General features: G+C 54.5%; 1 protein-coding gene across 5 annotated transcripts; it reads left to right on the top strand.

Annotated features, from left to right (window-relative positions):
• Positions 1-764: 764 nt before the first annotated feature.
• PGAP3 (post-GPI attachment to proteins phospholipase 3) lies at positions 765-16492 on the top strand (the record flags this gene model as incomplete). 5 transcript variants are annotated; one of them, XM_080712223.1, is made up of 8 exons in its annotated part: positions 765-945; positions 2271-2368; positions 5013-5165; positions 14573-14635; positions 15362-15423; positions 15755-15891; positions 16088-16292; positions 16429-16492. In XM_080712223.1, the coding sequence occupies 8 exons, from the start codon at positions 765-767 to the stop codon at positions 16490-16492; spliced, it is 963 nt and encodes a 320-aa protein (XP_080568349.1). The 5 variants fall into 5 exon arrangements, with proteins under 5 accessions (XP_080568349.1, XP_080568351.1, XP_080568350.1 ...); XM_080712225.1 differs by lacking the exon at positions 5013-5165; XM_080712224.1 differs by lacking the exon at positions 14573-14635.
• Between the last annotated feature and the right edge of the window lie 1286 nt (positions 16493-17778).

The following is a 17778-nucleotide window of genomic DNA, read 5'->3' as shown; positions in this document are numbered from 1 at the left end:
GAAGCCAGCCAGCCGCGCTGGCTTAAGAGACCCTGTTTCAAAAATATAAAATATAAAATAGGTCTGGGAGTGTAGCGCGGGGGTAGAGGGGCTTCCAGGAACCCCAGTACCACCAAAAAAAAAAAAAAAAAAAATCATAAGGACTGGGGGTGTAGCTTGGAGGTAGAATGCCCTTGGGTTCAGTCCCCAGTACCACAAAAACGAAACAACAACAACAAAAAAAAGGTGGGGGCCCGGGAGGCAGAGACAGGAGGATCGCGCCGGTTCAAAGCCAGCAGCGCTGGCTCAAGAGACCCTGTTTCCAAATTAAAAAGTATAAAATAGATCTGGGAGTGTAGCCCGGAAGTAGAAGGGTTTCCAGGAACCCCGGTACCACCAAAAAGAAAAAAGGTGGTGCTAGAAGAGAGGGAGAGAAGTGAACGGTGCCAGGTGTGTTTGGGAATTGAAATCCAACAAGGCTGGTGACAGAAGTAGCTCTACTTCAAATAAAAAGACATCCTGGAGAAGAATAAAAGAGCCACTTTTTTTCCTCTCCTGATCTCACCAGGGATCCTCTTTCCCTTAAAGCTGCCGCCTCGATGTATAGAGACCGCAGTGGGACGAGGGGCGGGGCAGGCGCCAACAAAAATCCGGGAACTTTTATTTAAAGTGGGTGGACGTCAGCGGAGGGTACAACGAAGAACACAGGTGCTTCCGGTTGCCCCGGAAGCGGAGGCTACACACGCCCCTAAGACCCTCCCTCCGCGGCCGGCCGGAGTGACGGCATGGCCGGCAGGGCTGCGCGGCTGGTACTGCTGGCCGGGGCAGCCGCGCTGGCGAGCGGCTCCCAGGGCGACCGCGAGCCCTTCTACCGCGACTGCGTGCTGCGGTGCGAAGAGCGGAACTGCTCGGGGGGCGCACTGAAGCACTTCCGCTCCCACCAGCCAATCTACATGAGTCTAGCAGGTAAGCCCCACCCACCACAGACCACGCCCACTCATATAAACCCCGCCCACGTCACCACCTAATACTCTGCCAACTTTGAACCTTAGTTTCCCAACGGGGTTCCTTATGAGTACAAGAGACTGCAGGGTGTTGGAACCTGTCTTCCTTTCCCAGAAGCTTTTACTTTTTATTTCCTCAGTCAAACCTGCGTACAAGGCCCTGGAATGACGCAAAAATCAGACCAGTTTTCCGACCTTCTAAGCTTATAGTTCCCTTGGGGAACATCAGCTTTCTCAAGTAGAGAATGATTCCAGAAGGAACTGTGTGAGGGATCATTAGAATTTTCTGTCCATGGGAAAAGAAAGAATCATCACTTGTTGAAACCCAGATTGGTTTTCCAGGTCTGAGGAAAGAACAAGGTGCATGTAAGTGAGGTCCAGGCCTTCGAGGCCCATCAGCAAGGGGATTTTCAGCTCCTCTCTCAGACAACCTAGTTGTTGAAGATAGCACATCATTATTTCCATTTTCCTAACAAAGCCACTTTTTCTTTATACTGGGGATTGAACCCCGGAGCGTTCTACCTCCGGCCTACACTCACAGCCCTTTTTATTTTTTAATTTGGAAATAGGGTCTCACTTAGTGAGAGACTTACTGAGGCTTTCTTTGAACATTCTGTCCTCGAACCTACAATCCTCCTGTCTCAACCTCCCAAGTACCAGGATTACAAATGTGCACCATCATATCCAGCATAATAAAGCCACTTTTCTGTAGGAGAGAGAGAGAGAATGAATAGGAATTTGAGCACTTAAGGACTCATCACAAGCCCTAGATGAACTGGGCACAGTGGCACACGCCTGTAATCTCAGCACTTGGGAGGCTGCGACAAGAGGATTGCAGGATTGAGGCCAGCCTTGGCAGTTTAGCAAAACTCTATTTCAAAATAAAAAATAAATAAGAGAGGACTGGGGGTATAGTTTAGAGGTAGAACACTCCTGGGTTCAGTCCCAGTACTGCACACATACACACACACACACACACACACACACATACACACACACACACACACACACACACACACACACACACACAGGGCAATATTTGAGCTTTATTTTAATAGGAGGTGGCGTGAGATAGCAAGGACTCCGCCCTAGCAAGTAAAATCTACCACAAGAAAATATTGTGTTCAGGAAAGACAAACATAAACCCAGGTTTCTATAGCTAAAGCCATCGATTTCCCAAGGTCCCCATCGGGATCCCGCTCCCGGCCTGCACTTGTGCTGGGCCTCCATCCCCACTCTCTGTGCCGCCCTTGCTGGGGAGTTCACTGGCGCGTTTTTCTGTTTCAGGCTGGACCTGTCGGGACGACTGTAAGTATGAGTGCATGTGGGTCACGGTTGACCTCTACCTCCAGGAGGGTTACAGAGTGCCTCAGTTCCACGGCAAGGTGAGTCTGGGGCCCGGGGGTGCATGTGGCAAAGTGGTGGGAATAAGGTGTCCTCCCGCCGGCCCACCTTGTTCCAAGCAATCTGAGGTGGGGGTGACAGGGACAGGTGCGTGTTTGAGACAGGCACCTGCTCTGCTCACAATCCACTGTTTGGTGGGGGAAGGGATACTGGGGATTGAACCTGGAACAATCTACCTTCAAAGCTAAATCTCCAACCGTTTTTTATTTTTTATTTTTTTTTTATGGATCTGGGAATGGAACCCAGGGGCATTCGACCTCCAAGCTATACCCCCTGCCCTATTTTTTATTCTTTATTTTGAAACAGGGTCTCACTGAGTTGCAGAGGGCCTCACTAAGTAGCTGAGGCTGTCTGTGAACCGCGATCCTCCAGTCTCAGCCTCCCGAATGTTGGGATTACAGGTGTGCGCCACCACGCCCGGCTCTTTTTTTTGGGGTGGTACTAGGGATTGAACCCAGAGGCATTCTACCCATGAGCTACACCCCCAGCCGTTTTTTTTTTTTTTTCTTTTTTCTCTTTTTTTGAAACAGGGTCTCACTAAGATGTGAAGGGCCTCACTAAGTAGCTGAGGCTGTCCGCAAACTGTGATTCTCCGGCTTAGTCTCCTGAATGCTGGGATTACAAGCATGTGCCACCACGCCCAGCTCCTTTTTTTTTTTTTTTTTTTTGAGTGGTACTGGGGATTGAACCCAGGGGCATTCTACCCCCAAGCTACACCCCCAGCCATTTTTTTTATTCTTTTTATTTTTTTTATTGAAACAGGGTCTCACTAAGATGTGAAGGGCCTCATGAAGTAGCTGAGGCTGGCTGCAAGCCTGCAATCCTCCTGTCTCAGTCTCCTAATTTTGAAACAGAGTCTTGCTAGGTTTCCAAGAGTCTCCCTAAGTTGCTGAAGCTAGCCTCGAACCTGCAATCCTCCTGTCTCAGCCTCCCAAATATCAAGATTACAGGTATGTGTGATCATGCCCAACTGAATCTACTGTTTTTATATAATCAGATGGGACTGATGTGTCCAGCTTCTGGGTGTAGAAAGAAGATCTATGAAGATTTGGGATCTCCTCAGAAAGTGGAGCTGCTTGGAGTGGTTGAGGTGCCCACCTTGCTAACAGGGACAAGTTTCTTGGCCCACTATGACATGTTTCCTGATACTTCCCCAGTAGGGTCTGGATCAATAGCAGTACCCCTCAGGTTGCCCGGCGAGGCAGTTTTCTAGTGCCTTTGATCCAATATTGCCTAATTCTAGCTTGTTGAGGTTGGTGGGAATTATTTTCCCCAGTTTGCCACAGAGTAAGCTGATACTTAGAGGACTGTGGTCAGTAGTAGAGGAGGGACTGGGACCTGTGTCTAGATGGCAGGTCTGGTCTGTGCTGTTTCTACCAGGCCACAAGAGCCATGTCCCCCGCCCCCATCCCGATCTTCCCAGGGCTTTCAGTGCTGTGTGTGCTGGCTAGGATAAGGGGTCTGACCCTTACCCAGAGACTGGAGAGGAGCATATTTGATCTGGAGAGAACGGGAGGCTTTGGCCAAAGTTTAGAGCTGGATACCCGTTGATGTAGCCCATCAAGGGAATTTTGGTGGCATATGCCTGTAATCCCAGTACTTGAGAGTCTGAGACAGGAGGATCACAAATTTGAGGCCAGCCTCAGCAACTTAGTGAGACCCGGTTTCAAAACTTAAAGCATTTAAAATGTTCTGGGGATAGAGCTCAAAGGTAGAATGCCCCTAGGTAAAATCCAAAGAAAGAAAAGAAAAGAAAAGAAAAGAAAAGAAAAGAAAGAAAGAAAGAAAGAAAGAAAGAAAGAAAGAAAATGTTTATTGAAGTGGCTGAAGCAGGAGGATTACCAGTTCAAGGCCAGCCTGAGTAATTTACTGAGATCCTATCTCAAAATAAAAAAAATAAAAAATAACCAGGCGTGGTGGCTCATGCTTGTAATCCCAGCATTTGGGAGGCTGAGACTGGAGGATCGCAGTTTGTGAATACACTCAGCTACTTAGTGAGGCCCTTTGCAACTCAGTGAGACCCTATTTCAAAATAAAGAATAAAAAATAGGGCTGGGTGGGTGTAGCTCGGAGGTAGAATGCACCTGGGTTTCATCCCCTGTGCTGCAAAAATTAATTAATTAATTTAAAAAGGGCTGGGGATGTAGCTCAGTGTTAGAGCACTCACCTAGTATGTGCAAGAACCTGGGTTCATTCCCCAGAACTCCAAAACAGAAAAGAAGAAAGAAATAAGAGAGAGGGGGGGGAGGGAGGGAGAGGGAGAGAGGGAGAGAGGGAGGAAGGGAGGGGGAGAGAGAGGGAGAAAGAGAGAGAGAGGGGGAGAGAGAGAGGGAGAGAGAGAGAGAGGGAGAGGGAGGGAGGGAGAGAGGGGGAGAGAGAGAGGGAGAGAGGGGGAGAGGGGGAGAGAGAGAGACAGAAAGACAGAGAGAGAGAGAGAGAGAGAGAGAGAGAGAGAGAGAGAGAGAAGAGAAGAGAAGAGAAGAGAAGGGAAGGGAAGGGAAGGGAAGGGAAGGGAAGGGAAGGGAAGGGAAGGGAAGGGAAGGGAAGGGAAGGGAAGGGAGGAGAGAGGGCAGAGCTGGGCAGTTGAGCCTCTCCCTCAGGCCCTGCTATCTGCTCCTTTTTCAGTGGCCCTTCTCCCGGTTCCTGTTCTTCCAAGAGCCAGCTTCTGCCATGGCCTCGTTCCTCAATGGCCTGGCCAGCCTGACCATGCTCTGCCGCTACCGCACCTCCGTGCCGGCTTCGTCCCCCATGTACCACACCTGCGTGGCCTTCGCCTGGGTAGGTGACCGGTCAGGATGCCTGCTGCACGTCCTCATTTAGGAAGGGGGGATGCTCCGATCCCCACCGATACCCAACGGGGCCCTCAGCCCCCCAGCTTCCCCTGTTTCCCAGGGCTAAGGTTGCAGCTCTGGCCAGGCCAGGTATGGGGGAGACTTAGGCCCACTGTGTGCTGACTTAGGCCTTACCTTTCCAACAGAGTCCTAGCCCAGGCTGTTGGGGAAGGAAGGAGGAAAGACCCTGTTCTTGTCCTGAGGGAGGAAGCCACTAAAAGACCCCGAAGGGCCATTTACAGACAGAAGGGAGATGGTGGTAGGGGGATTGCCGGGACCCTGAGCCTTTCCGAGGCCTCTGGAGGACACCGAGTGACCTCAGTCCTGGCGCCGGCCTGCAGGCAGTTGTAGCCACAGCGCTGTGTAGGACTCAGCCTGGTCTTTGTCTGAGAAGCCAAGGTGTTCCATCTGAGTGCAAAAGGCACTTTTCTGGGTGCTACAGGTCCAAAGTGTGTAGAAACAGACAGATCCCTGCCCTCCGGGACTAACACACAGTCACAAGTTGAATGTAAACATACAGGGATGAAGAGCGGAGGAGAGGGGCTGTGGGGATGTGATGGGCTGGACCAGTCAGGCCAGCAGGGAAGGCTTCCCTGCAGAGGGCCATCGGAGGTAAGATGGAGTTGATGAGTGAGGGTCACTAGGTAAATTCAAGGAGGGCAGGGGGGGTCTTTTTTAATATTTTATTGGTGCGTTGTAGTTATACATATCTTAATGGAGTACAAGATGGTAGAGGCATACCTGCACACACCCCTCATTTAGCCCTTCTCCAATTCCCACCCCAGTCCCTCCCCTGGCATGGGGGGGGTCCTTCTAAACATAAGACAGAATGTGCACAGGCAGGAGAGGGTGAGAGTCATTGAGTGCCTGAAAGGAACTCAGTGCAGACGTTTGGTTGGTCGGGAAGAGTGGGGTGTGAGGCGGGCGGGCAGGGAGACAGCCCCCAGGGCCAGTCCCGGAGAACCTAACACCTTTGTTGGGGGAGGATACTGGGGTTGAACCCAGAGGCATTCTACCTCTGAACCACACCCCAGCCCTATTTTATTATTTATTTATTTATTTGTTTGTTTGTTTGTTTAGTGGTTCTGGAGATGGAACCCAAGGGCATTCTACCTCCAAGCTATACCCCTAGCACTATTTTTAATTCTTTATTTTAAAACAGAAACTCACTGAGTTGCAAAGGGCCTCACTGAGTGGCTGAGGCTGTCTTCAAACTGCAATTCTCCTTGTCTCAGCCTTCCAATTATTTTTTATTTTGAAACGGGGTCTCACTAAGTTGCAGAGGGCCTCACCAAATTGCTGAGGCTAGCCTCAACTCTGCAATCCTCCTGTCTCCGCCTCCCACGTACTAAGACTACAGGCATGTGCCACCATGCCCAACTGAGCCCAACACTTTAGATCTTAACTTTCAAAATGTCAGGAAGCACCAACAGATTTTATTTTATTTATCTGTTTTTTGGTACTTAGGATTGAACCCAGGGGCATTCTACCTCTCAGCCACACCTCCAGCTCTTTTTATTTTTTACTTTGAAACAGGGCCTTGCTAAGTATCTGAGGCTGGCCTCAAACCTGTTACCCTCCTGTCACAGCCTCCCAAGTATTGCGCATGTGCCAGCAGGCCTGGCTGACATTAAAACTCTTAAATTTTTTATGTTGCTTATTTTATTTATTTATTTATTTATTTATTTATTTTATTTGTTTATTTATTTTGGTGGTACTGGGGGTTGAACCCAGAGGCTTTCTACCTCCGGGCTATACTCCCAGACCTATTTTATATTTTATTTGGAAATAGGGTCTCACTAAGTTGCTGAGAGCCTCACTAAGTAGCTGAGGCTGGCTTCGAACCTGTGCAATCCTCCTGTCTCAGCCTCCCAAGCGCGGAGATTACAAGCATGTGCCACCACGCCCAGTTTTTATTATTTATTTTTGTGTGTGTGTGTGGGTCTGAGGATGAAACCCAGGTGCACTTGACCTCTAAACTACACCTCCTGCTCTATTTTTTTATTCCTTATTTTTGAAACAGGGTCTCACTGAGTTGCAGAGGGCCTCACTAAGTAGCTGAGGCTGTCCGTGAACCATGATCCTCTGGTTGCGCCACCACGCCCGACATTATGTTGTTTATTTAACAAGGACATACATAGCTCCTTCTGCCCACTTATAAATATTAATCTTGTTTATCCCATAACAAGCTTATAAGGTATAGGTGTTACTATTGTTCCCAGTTTACAGATGAGGAAACCAAGCACTGCAAAGGCTAAGCAGCCTGCCCGAGGTCACGGAGCCCGGGCTCAAGTCCAGGCATCTGCCCTGAGAGCCCACAGGCTTGCCGTCCTGGCTCTGCGGATAAGCCAGGCAGTGGAGTAGGTAAGGAGAGGAGGAGCGGAGACAACCCCCTTGCCTCTGAGACAGGGATGGAAGCTGTGAGTGTGCATGAGGCCACCACGGGGAGCTTAGCCAGTAAGAAGAGAAGGAATGACTGGAGAGAGGAAGGGGGGCCCGCAGGTGGAGACAGCGAGGGGCCAGCGGGGCAGGTGAAACTAGGAAACCGTGGGCTTGGAGACCTGACTCAGCACAGGAAGGAGAGAGTAGTGCAGCTGTTGCTGAACAAGCCAGTGAGAACTGAGGGGTGCCCTGGGCCCGGCAGCCCTGAGGACCTGAAGATACTATGGCTGTGCCAAGAAGTCCAGGCTAAGTGCAAGCCTTGGGAGTGGGCCGGGAAGGAGGCTGTTAAACCTCCAGGAAATTCTGGTTCTCCCTAGTACTTCCTGGTCAACAACCATTAATAATGATGGTTCAGGCTTGTAATCCCAGCATTTGGAGGCTGAGACCGGGGGATCACAGTTCGCGGACAACCTCAGCTACTTAGCAAGGCCCTTCGCAACTCAGTGAGACCCTGTTTCAAAAAATAAAAAGAAGCCGGGTATGGTGGTGCACACTTGTAATCCCAAGCATTTGGGAGGCTGAGACTAGAGGATCATAGTTTGCGGACAGCCTCAGCTATTTAGGCCCTCTGTAACTGAGACCCTGTTTCAAAAAATAAAGAATAAGCTGGGCGTGGTGGCACATGCTATAATCCCTGTAGTTGGGAGGCGGAGACAGGAGGATTGCTCAGGTTCGAAGCCAGCCGCATGTGCTGGCTTAGGAGACCCTGTTTCCAAATAAAAAAAATGTAAAAATAGGTCTGGGAGTGTAGCCCGGAGGTAGAAGGGCTTCCAGGAACCCCAGTACCACCAAAATAAATAAATAAATAAATAGTAAAGAATAAAAATAGGGCAGGGGCTGTAGCTTGGAGGTCTAATGCCCTGGGTTCCATCCCCAGTTCTGCAAAAAAAAAAAAAAAAAAAAAAAGACTAAAAAATAGGGCTGGGGCTGTAGCTTAGAGGTAGAATGCCCCTGGGTTTTATTCCAAGTACTGCAAAAAATAATAATAATAATAATTCAGGATAATGATGGGTCCTAAACACATTTCCTCCTGTAATCCTCATAATGCACCTGCGTGCTCCTAGCAAGGCTCAGTGGGGGGGGGGGGAGGACGCCCCAGGCTACCAGACAACCGGTTAGCAAGCAGTAGAGGCCCGGTTGGCCTCCAGTGCAGACTCCAGGCCCGAGTGCTCAGCCCTCTCCTGGGCTGCCTCTGGGTCCTCCAGTGGATGTTGGTTGAGCGTTTGCTGTGCATAGAGACAGGGTGTCACACTTGCCCCAGGGAGCTTTGTGTAGTGGGAGGTACGGTCCAGCCAGCCCACCCAGAGAGAGCGAGCCCTGGGAGTTGGGCGGCAAGGAGATGGTTCTGTAGTTGGGGAATGTGCCAGGGGAGTCCAGGAGGAGGAGAGGCATCACCAGGGGCTTGCTGAGACTCAGCTATGTGGAGGGGAAGGCTGGGATCCTCTCCTTCTAGGCGAGGGGCCTGGGAATGACGTATGGGACCCGGCGGGCGCCCTTGGGACAGTGAGCCTGGCTGCCGTATGGCTGTTTGAAGGGAAGCAGAGGAAGATGAACCAGAGCAGAGAGGCCGAATGCCAGGCTGGGAGCTAGGGGCTCTGCTGTAGGCAGGGACTTGGCATCAGCACACAAGTCATGGCCCTGTGTGAGATGGGGCCCCCACTTCCTGTGCAGGCCTCCCACAGAGAAGAGAATGTGGTCCTGGCCCAGAAAGCAGGAAGGGCTGGGGCACTGAGGTGGGCACACCTGTCCCCCTTTCTCTTAGGGCTCCTCCAGGGACACTGCTTGCTGGCCCCCCACACACACCTGCACTGCCGCTTTGCCTGCTTTTCTTAGCCCACGACAGCGCTCCCTGAACTCTGCAGCAAAGCTCAGCCCCTGTGGTTGGCCCCAGGTCCGAGGGGTCCTTGCAGGGTCTGAGCCTTTGCCACATGACATGTGCCAGATGCTAGTAGTCCCTGGGGGTTGAACCTAGAGGTGCTGAGCTACACCCCCAACCCTTTTTATTTTTAATTTTGGGGCAGAGTCTCACTAAGTTGCTAAGGGTCTTGCTAAGTTGCTGAGATTGGCCTCGAACCTGTAATCCTCTGGTCTCAGCCTGCAAGCACTGGGATTATGGCATGCGCCACCACTCCCGGCTTGTTTCCTGGGTCTTTTACCCCAGTGATCTGCAGCGGCAGCTTCCGTCTTCACTGGGAGCCGCCCCTCCCAGGGGTGCCCTGCAGTCCACTGTGGCCATGGGCCCTGAGGAAACAGTGGGGGCGTTTTGGTGGGGGAGGACGGGTAGCCAGGCCTGTGTCTAAGGCACCCTACAGGACATGGGGTTATGGCCGAGGGATCCCTTAGGGCTACCACCTGGCCCTTGGGGGACTCGCCTGCAGAGCCCACACCCTTGGTCATCTGGGTTGGATTTTACACCTGCTCCTGAGCCCTGTGTGTCTGTGCGGGAGGGAGGGCTCCTAAGCCCAGCGTGCAGAGGCTGTGGCAGTGGACTTTGCCTGGGGCTGGGTCATCTGGAGTGAATGGGGCCCCTGATTTCTGCCGGGTGAAGGTGGGAAGGCCCATCACCCACTCTGGGTTCTGTTTGGGGGGAGGGGTGTCTTCTCCCCTGGGAAATGAGAAGACCCTGCTTCCCCCCTCCCCCGTGGGGCTAGGGAAGCTTTGGCCCAGGGAGGCGGCCCCTGCCTTGCCGTGTGGGTCTGGTGCGGCTGGGTAGCCGCTGAGGAGCTCACTACGTTCTGCCCACGGGGCCTTTTGACTTCACCGAGCAAGATCCTGGCTTTCTGCCCAAACTAGGAGGCCCAACCAATTCCTCAGTACTTCACCTAGGAGGGAAAAGTCCCCAAGTGCAGACGAGACAAGAGGAAGCGCAGGGATGCCCAACTGTCGCTGTAGGATGATTTCTGGAGGTGAGGACTGATTGTGTTACCTCTGTTGAGGAAACTCTAAGAAGGGGTGGGTTGCAGCTGCAGCAGCAGGATGGGTGGGCTTCAGGAAGGCCTTCCATGGTCAGAGGAGCCAGGGAGACAGAAAATCTAAGGATCCTTTTCTTTCTTTTTTCTTTTCTTTCTTTCCTTCTTTTTTCCTTCCTCCCTCCCTCCCCCCCTCTCTTTTCTTTTCTTTTTTTTTCATATGGGGGATGGAAGCCAGGGGCATTCTACCTCCAAGCTACAACCCCAGCCCTATTTTTTTTTTTTCTTATGCAGTACAGGGAATAGAACCCAGGAGCGTTCTACCTCTGAGCTACATCCCCAGTCTGATTTTTATTCTTTATTTTGAAACAGGATCTCACTGAGTTGCCGAGGGCCTCACTAAGTAGCTGAGGCTGTCCGCGAACCGCGATCCTCCAGTCTCAGCCTCCCAAATGCTGGGCTTGCAGGTGTGCACCACCACGCCCGGCTAGAAATCCTTTTGGATGATGGGAAAGCCCGCTTCTCTCAGGAGTGAGCTGGGACAGGCTTGCTGCGCCTGACGCAGAGCAGGACACCATGGCCTGGAGGGGGGCAGGATGGCAGCAGGCATCATACTTAACATTCTGCCTCCCCCACTTCTGAGACACCGAGCTATTTAAAGACCCACTTGTCCCTAGCACTACGGTGTCAGTGACAGCCCCAAGCACTGGAGCTTAGCACCAGGGTCGAATTCCTGACAGATCTGGCTCACTTGGCATTCAACCAGTTTCACGGCTGCGATATTTTTGTCTCAATTTTCTTATTTTCCAGCAGACTGAAACAGCCTCCTGCCCCCCCCACAAGCCTTTCTCCCCCTCCCCCGCTCCCCCTCCCCCAGTGGCTCCCTGCCCCTGGCCTCTCCATTCCTCTGTGTTTACACAGAGTCATCTGGGCCCCAGCCTCGGCCCTCCTGGCCAGTTACCCCCTCTGCGCCCCCCCCCCCACACACACACTACAGCCTGGCTGAGGAGACTGGGAGCAGCCCTGTGTTTGCATCTTGGGGCTTTCCCTTCCTTCCACATCCATCTGTCCCCTTTGCAAGTGTCTTGATTTACAAACTCTGAAGAGAAACAGGATCTGCTGAGCCCATGCTGGTGAGACAGTGGTTCTGGAACGAGGAGCTCAGGCCCTTTCCCATAGCTGAGGATCCAGCAGCTGTGTGGTCTTGTAGCTTGACCTTGAACTTTGTGACCTTTAAGGAAAGGGCCATTGGGGTCAGCTGGAGGGAAGTGGTGGGGTCAGACTCCTGAGCATGATGAAGGCAACTGATGTTCACGGGGCACCTACTGCGTGCCTGGCAGCGGTAAAAGCAGCCATTTGTGGAGTGGCTCCTGGTCCTCACATCCCTCTTGTGGAGGGGGTACTGTTACTAACTCTGTTTTGTAGATAAGGCCACTGAGCTCACCGAGGCTCAGCTTCTTGTTCAAGAACATACAGCCAGCTGGGCGTGGTGGCACACACCTGTAGTCTCAGTACTTGGGAGGCTGAGACAGGATTGCAGGTTTGAAGCCAGCATCAGCGACTTAGCACGGTCCCTCAGCAATTTAGCAAGGTCCGTCAGCAACTCAGTGAGACCCGGTTTCAAAATAAAGAAGGGCTGGGGGTGTAGCTTGGAGGTAGAATGCCTCAGGGAGGCTGAGACTGGAGGATCATGGTTCGCGGACAGCCTCAGCTACTTAGTGAGGCCCTCTGCAACTCAGTGAGACCCGGTTTCAAAATAAAGAATTAAAAAATAGGGCAGGGGCTGTAGCTCGGAGGTCAAATGCCCCTGGGTTCCATCCCCACAAACACACAAAAAAAACTACACGTCTGTAGTTCCAGCAACTGGGAGGGCTGAGGTAGGAGGGCTGCATGAGCCCCCTTTGAGGCTAGTCTGAGCAACATAGCAAGACTGTCTCAAGAATAAAAAAAAAAAAAATACAGTAATTTAGGGGCTATCATTGAAGCAGGACTTGAATTCAGGGTCTGTTCCATTCTGCCCCAGCCTGGTGTGGGGGTGGGCTAGCCATAAAGGAGAGCTCCCCTTCTTGGCCTAGACCTCCTGGCCTGGAGGGCAATCAGGAGGCCCGCTGGTCTCTGTGGCCTCGGCTGTGGAGGCTGTGAGGAACACACTGGACCCCGGGGGAGAACACAGCTCTAGGGTTTTACCCTGTCCCAGCGCTGTACCGTCCGTGTTTCTTACTGCTCATGGAATCCTGGTCAACATTGACATGATCCCCGTTTTACAGATGAGACAATCGAGGCACAACAAGGCTAAATAGCCTGCCCAGTAGGCCGAGCCAGGAGGTGAGCCCTGGCGGCCGGGCTCTAGGGCCTGCATTCTTCCTGACTCAACCTCCCGAGTCGGAGGAAAGGGTCAGAAGAGGAGTTTCCCCCCAGCATGGAACACTCCCCAGGGGAGGGGGCCCTTTCAGGAGTGGAATCCAGGCCTCAGGTGGGAGGCAGTTTGAGGGGGACCCAACAGCCCCCACCTGGCCGCGGGGCTGAGGCCTGCCTGGCCGGTGCACTCCACCCGCTGCTTTCTCTGGGTTCAGACCGCCACTCAGCCCAGGCCTCCTGTCACCTCCCCGTCCTGCTGTGGGTGACAAGAGGCCTGGTCAGCTGCCAGGCCTGCTGCCTCCCGCCCCACACTGGCTGCCAGGCCCCGTCCTCCCTTAGCCCTCCTGCCTGGGCCCTGTCTCCAGCCGGCGATCCTCTCCCCACGCTGGCTTTCTGTGCCACAGGCCTTATGGGAGCAGTGCCCACTTCCTAGCCTCCAGACGGGACCTCCATGATGTCTCTGGGGAAGGGGTAGTGACAGGGAGGAGTCTGGAGGCTGGAAAGGGACAAGGGACAGAATGGCCACCCTCACAGGAAGAAACAACCTGCCCCAGGGCTGGGAAGGAGCGGAAGACCTCTTAGGCTGATGTGTCCAGGGGAAGCTTGGGCTGAGAGGGTCAGGGCTCGCGCCACTGTGAGGAGCCAGAGCAGCAAGGCTCAGAGGGCCTGGCCCGATGCCGCAGCGTCACACCAGGCTGCCCAGGGTCCCCGGAGGCCCTGCCCTGCCTCCCCTCCCCACCTTGTGCTGGGGCTGCCTGTGCAGGAGCCCACAGGGTGGCCTCTTGCCCTGTCCCTCTGCCTGGACAGTTGGCCTGGGCCCTAAGTGGCAGCTCCTGACTTTTCCACCTCCTGCGGGCCTGGCCCAGTCTAGGCTTCCCTTGCCACCTCCAGGGCGGGCCAGGATTTTTATCTCTTCCCCCAGCCCACCCTTTGCTAAGAAAGTGCCAGCACCAACTCCTACAAGACCTGGAGTTCACTTGCAAGATGATCCTACTCTGCATACACGTAATTTCCAGGAAGAAGGCCTCAGACTTTCCCTTGGGCCCTTGCCCACCACAGCCCCTTCTGTCCCTCCTGCTCCTGCTCCTCCCAGGGCTCTGGAGCAGCTCTGGTCTGGCGGGTTGGGCAGGCCCAGCCAGGGGAAGCTGGGCTAGGTCGCCACCAGAGTCCTCGTCTTAGAGACTGGGCCCCGGTAGGATCTGCTTGATCTCCCTCCCTAACTTGCTGGCAGGACACACCCCACGCTGGCTCCAGCCTCTCCACCCCACCCACCTCATTCCCACCCCCAGAGGCTGAGGTCACCAGCTCCCTGAGCCGGGGTGGGGCTCCTCACCTGGCAGTTGGGGGAGGAGGTGAGGGCCCTGGGGGCTGTTGTCTTAGCGATTGAGTAACCAGGGAACTTGGCTCTGCTAGAACTGGTTCCCAGGCCAGGCCAGGCCGGAACTGTGGAGGCTGCAGCCCCCACCTCCCAGTGGCCTTGGGGTGGTGGGAAGTTGACTGGTGGACAGGGCTGGGTTGGGGACCAGGTCAGGCTGAGGTTTGTTCAGGGGGCTCCAGGGGCGTGCCCTCCCAGAGCCCCTTCCCAAAGATGAGGTGGATGGGGGCCCCCAGGGGGCAGCATGCTTACTGGCCCCTGCCTCCTCAGGTGTCCCTCAATGCTTGGTTCTGGTCCACGGTTTTCCATACCAGGGACACCGACCTCACAGAGGTAAGTCCCCCTGCACGTGGGGCCGTCCCAGAGGAGCCCAGGAGTGCAGAGCAGGGCTCCAGTCCATCATGGCAGCTCCACCCAGGTGCCTGGCCCGCGCTGGACCCCACAACCTTGGCTTGAGTTTTAGCTTTTTTTGTCTGACGAGGCAGCTGAGCAGGGAGAGGTGAAATCACTTGCTCAGGGTCATCTAGCTAGTACAGGGGTGCCATTGGGACAGTGTGCACAGCTGTGACTAGGTATGCTGGGAGTCCGTGGGGTGTTCTGTTCTGCAGTCTGAGCGGTACCCCCACCACCGCCACTAAAGCCTGCTGCTGAGCAGTTCACATATTATATAATGTAGCCCATGCCTGTGACCCCAGGATGTAAGAGGCTGAGACAGGAGGACCAGAGGTTCAAGACCAGCCTCAGTAACTTAGTGAGACCCTCAGCAACTTAGCAAGACCCTATTTCAAAATAAAAAAGGGATGAGGGTATAGTTTGGAGGTAGAACACCCCTAGGTTCAATCCCCAGTACCCCCTCCTTCCCCCCCAAAAAAAATCCCACCAGTGTATAATGTGAGCACAAGGGTCGGTCTGTCAAACTCAGGAGTGAAGCACTAGCCAGTGTCCCCACCAGGCAGCCAGACCCATGGCCTCCCCGCCCCCCCGCAGGTGCTCTTCCCTGGGCCCCACCCTCTGAGAAGCCTTTCCACTTTGGCCCTAATGGGCTCCCCTTGTCCTCAGAAAATGGACTACTTCTGTGCCTCTGCCGTTATTCTCCACTCAGTCTACCTGTGCTGTGTCAGGTGAGCCTGTTCTGAAGGCTGCAAGGGGCAGAGTCCGGACCTGGGGGCAGAAAGAGGTCGCCTTGCCCTCTGGCAGCTGCCCCAGGCCCTCCTTCTCTGGTCTCCACACCACTCACTCTGCTTTCCTGGATGGGAACCCAGGGTGTGGGGGGGACTGGGCCCTGACTTCTCACCAGGAGCTGCCGCACCTGCCCCAGGCCCAGGAGGGCGGCCTGCTCAGCTGGCCTGTTCAGTGGGGAGGAGGATAGTGGCATCTGCAAGCCCACTGAGGTGGGGGAGGACACGCTCTGGGGACTGCCACCCCCTCCTGAGCAGCTCTGGGCCCGGGCAGGACCGTGGGGCTGCGGTACCCGTCTGTGGCCAGTGCCTTCCGGGCTCTCCTGCTGTTGCTGCTCACCGCACACGTCTCCTACCTGACCCTTGTCCGCTTTGACTACGGCTACAACCTGGTGGCCAATGTGGCTATTGGTGAGGCGAGGCCGGGGCCCCTGGGCTGGGCCATCTGCAGAACCTCCGGGTGGGCGTGGGGATTGTGAACCTCAAAGAGAAGGAGGTTCTAGCAAGACACTTGGGGGATGGAGGGGGAGGGACTGGAGGTGGGAGAGAGGGATGCCCCCAGGATCAGAGAGCTCCGTGAGTGAGCCCCTCCCTGCCTGTGGTCCAGGCCTGGTGAACATGGCGTGGTGGCTGGCCTGGTGCTGGCGGAACCACCGGAGGCTGCCGCACGTGCGCAAGTGCATGGCCGTGGCCGTGCTGCTGCAGGGGCTGTCCCTGCTGGAGCTGCTCGACTTCCCGCCCCTCTTCTGGGTCCTGGATGCCCACGCCATCTGGCACATCAGCACCATTCCTGTCCACATCCTCTTTTTCAGGTTGGTGCCACCTCTCGCCTTTGTGGTACCCTTCCTTGACTGCTCCTGCCCCCCATGTGCCCGCCCGCCCCCACCCCAGCTGCCCCCTGGGAGCTCTCAGAGCCCGTGCCTCAGTGGACTCCTCCCTCTCCCTCAGCTTCCTGGAAGACGACAGTCTGTACCTGCTGAGGGAATCGGAAGCCCAGTTCAAGCTAGACTGAAGACCCTCGCTGTGGCTCTCCCCTCTTCTCCCTTTGAAATGACTCATTTTCCCCTTTTTGCTTCTTCAACTTGGACATGTGGAGTGTGGGACCAGAATCACTTAGCTGCTCCCCTTCCTTGCTGGCCCTCACAGGGCTTGGAACCTGTCCTGGGACAGCCTCCTGGCATCTGGGGCCACGGAACGGGCAGCCCCTTTGACTCCCAGAGTTGAACTGGACTGCAACTGTGTTCTGAGTCCTACCAAGAGGAGCTCTGCCCGTCTCCCTCTAGCAGCCTGCTCCCCTCAACTCCCACCCCCACCCTATGGGAGACCGACACCACATGCCTTTGGGGAACCCTGTCCTTTTCCAGGGCACCACTAGGTGGCGCTAGATGCATGCTCTTTGGTTACCCAGCATTTCAAGGCCAGCCTCAGGCTCCGGGTGGGCTCTGGAGGGACCTAGCTGCTGAGACTGGGACCAAGGAGGGGTTTCACCTTGGCTCTTGCCCCAGCCAGACTCAGGGGTTTTTGCCACACTCCCTTTCAGGGCCAGGACCACAGAGGGTCCGGGTGAGAATCCTGTGGTACAGTTTTGATTGGGAGCCTATGTGTGAGTGTGAAGGGAGTGTGGGCCAGGCCTAGAACAGAGGTGATGGGGCAATGAACATGCCTCGTGTGTGTGTGTGTGTGTGTGTGTGTGTGTGTGTGTGTGTGTGTGTGTGTGTGTGTGTGTGTGTGTGTGTGTAGACCTAGGTGTGCAGTACAGAGAGGGGTGTGTGTGTGTGTGTGTGTGTGTGTGTGTGTGCGTGCGCACGCTCGCTGAGACCTGGATCCTCCTGTCTCAGCCTCCCAAGTACTGGGATTACAAGCATGTGCCCACGCCCAGCTTCCCACATAACTTAAGAGCACCCTCTGATAGCTTTTGAGGGGTTGAGGGAAGAAGGGAAATGGGGTTCCTGGGCCCTCTCCTGCCCCGCCTCCTTTCCTAGGCATGTAGGCCTCCCCTCACCAGTTCCCTGCCACAGCCTGGACCTCGAGGGGTGTCAGGCAGTGTGGGAGAGGAGGGAGCTATGGCTGACTCTTGCTTCTGCCCTCCCCAGAAGGACCCACTCTTCCAGGGCAGGCAGGGGCCACATGGGGCCTGTGTCCTGATAAAGGTACCCCTGGCAGTTGCCAATAGTATTCTCCTGCCTCCAAGAACAGTGCACTGCCCCAGATACTTCCCATGCCAGACAGCTGGGCGTGGCGGCACACACTTGTAATCCCAGCATTCGGGAGGCTGAGACAGGATGATCGCGGTTCACG

This window comes from Muscardinus avellanarius, assembly GCF_963383645.1.
Source record: "Muscardinus avellanarius genome assembly, chromosome: 16".
NCBI classification, from domain to species: domain Eukaryota; kingdom Metazoa; phylum Chordata; class Mammalia; order Rodentia; family Gliridae; genus Muscardinus; species Muscardinus avellanarius.
The sequence above is the reverse complement of the archived record's forward strand: the minus strand, read 5'-3'. Positions and strand labels throughout refer to the sequence as shown.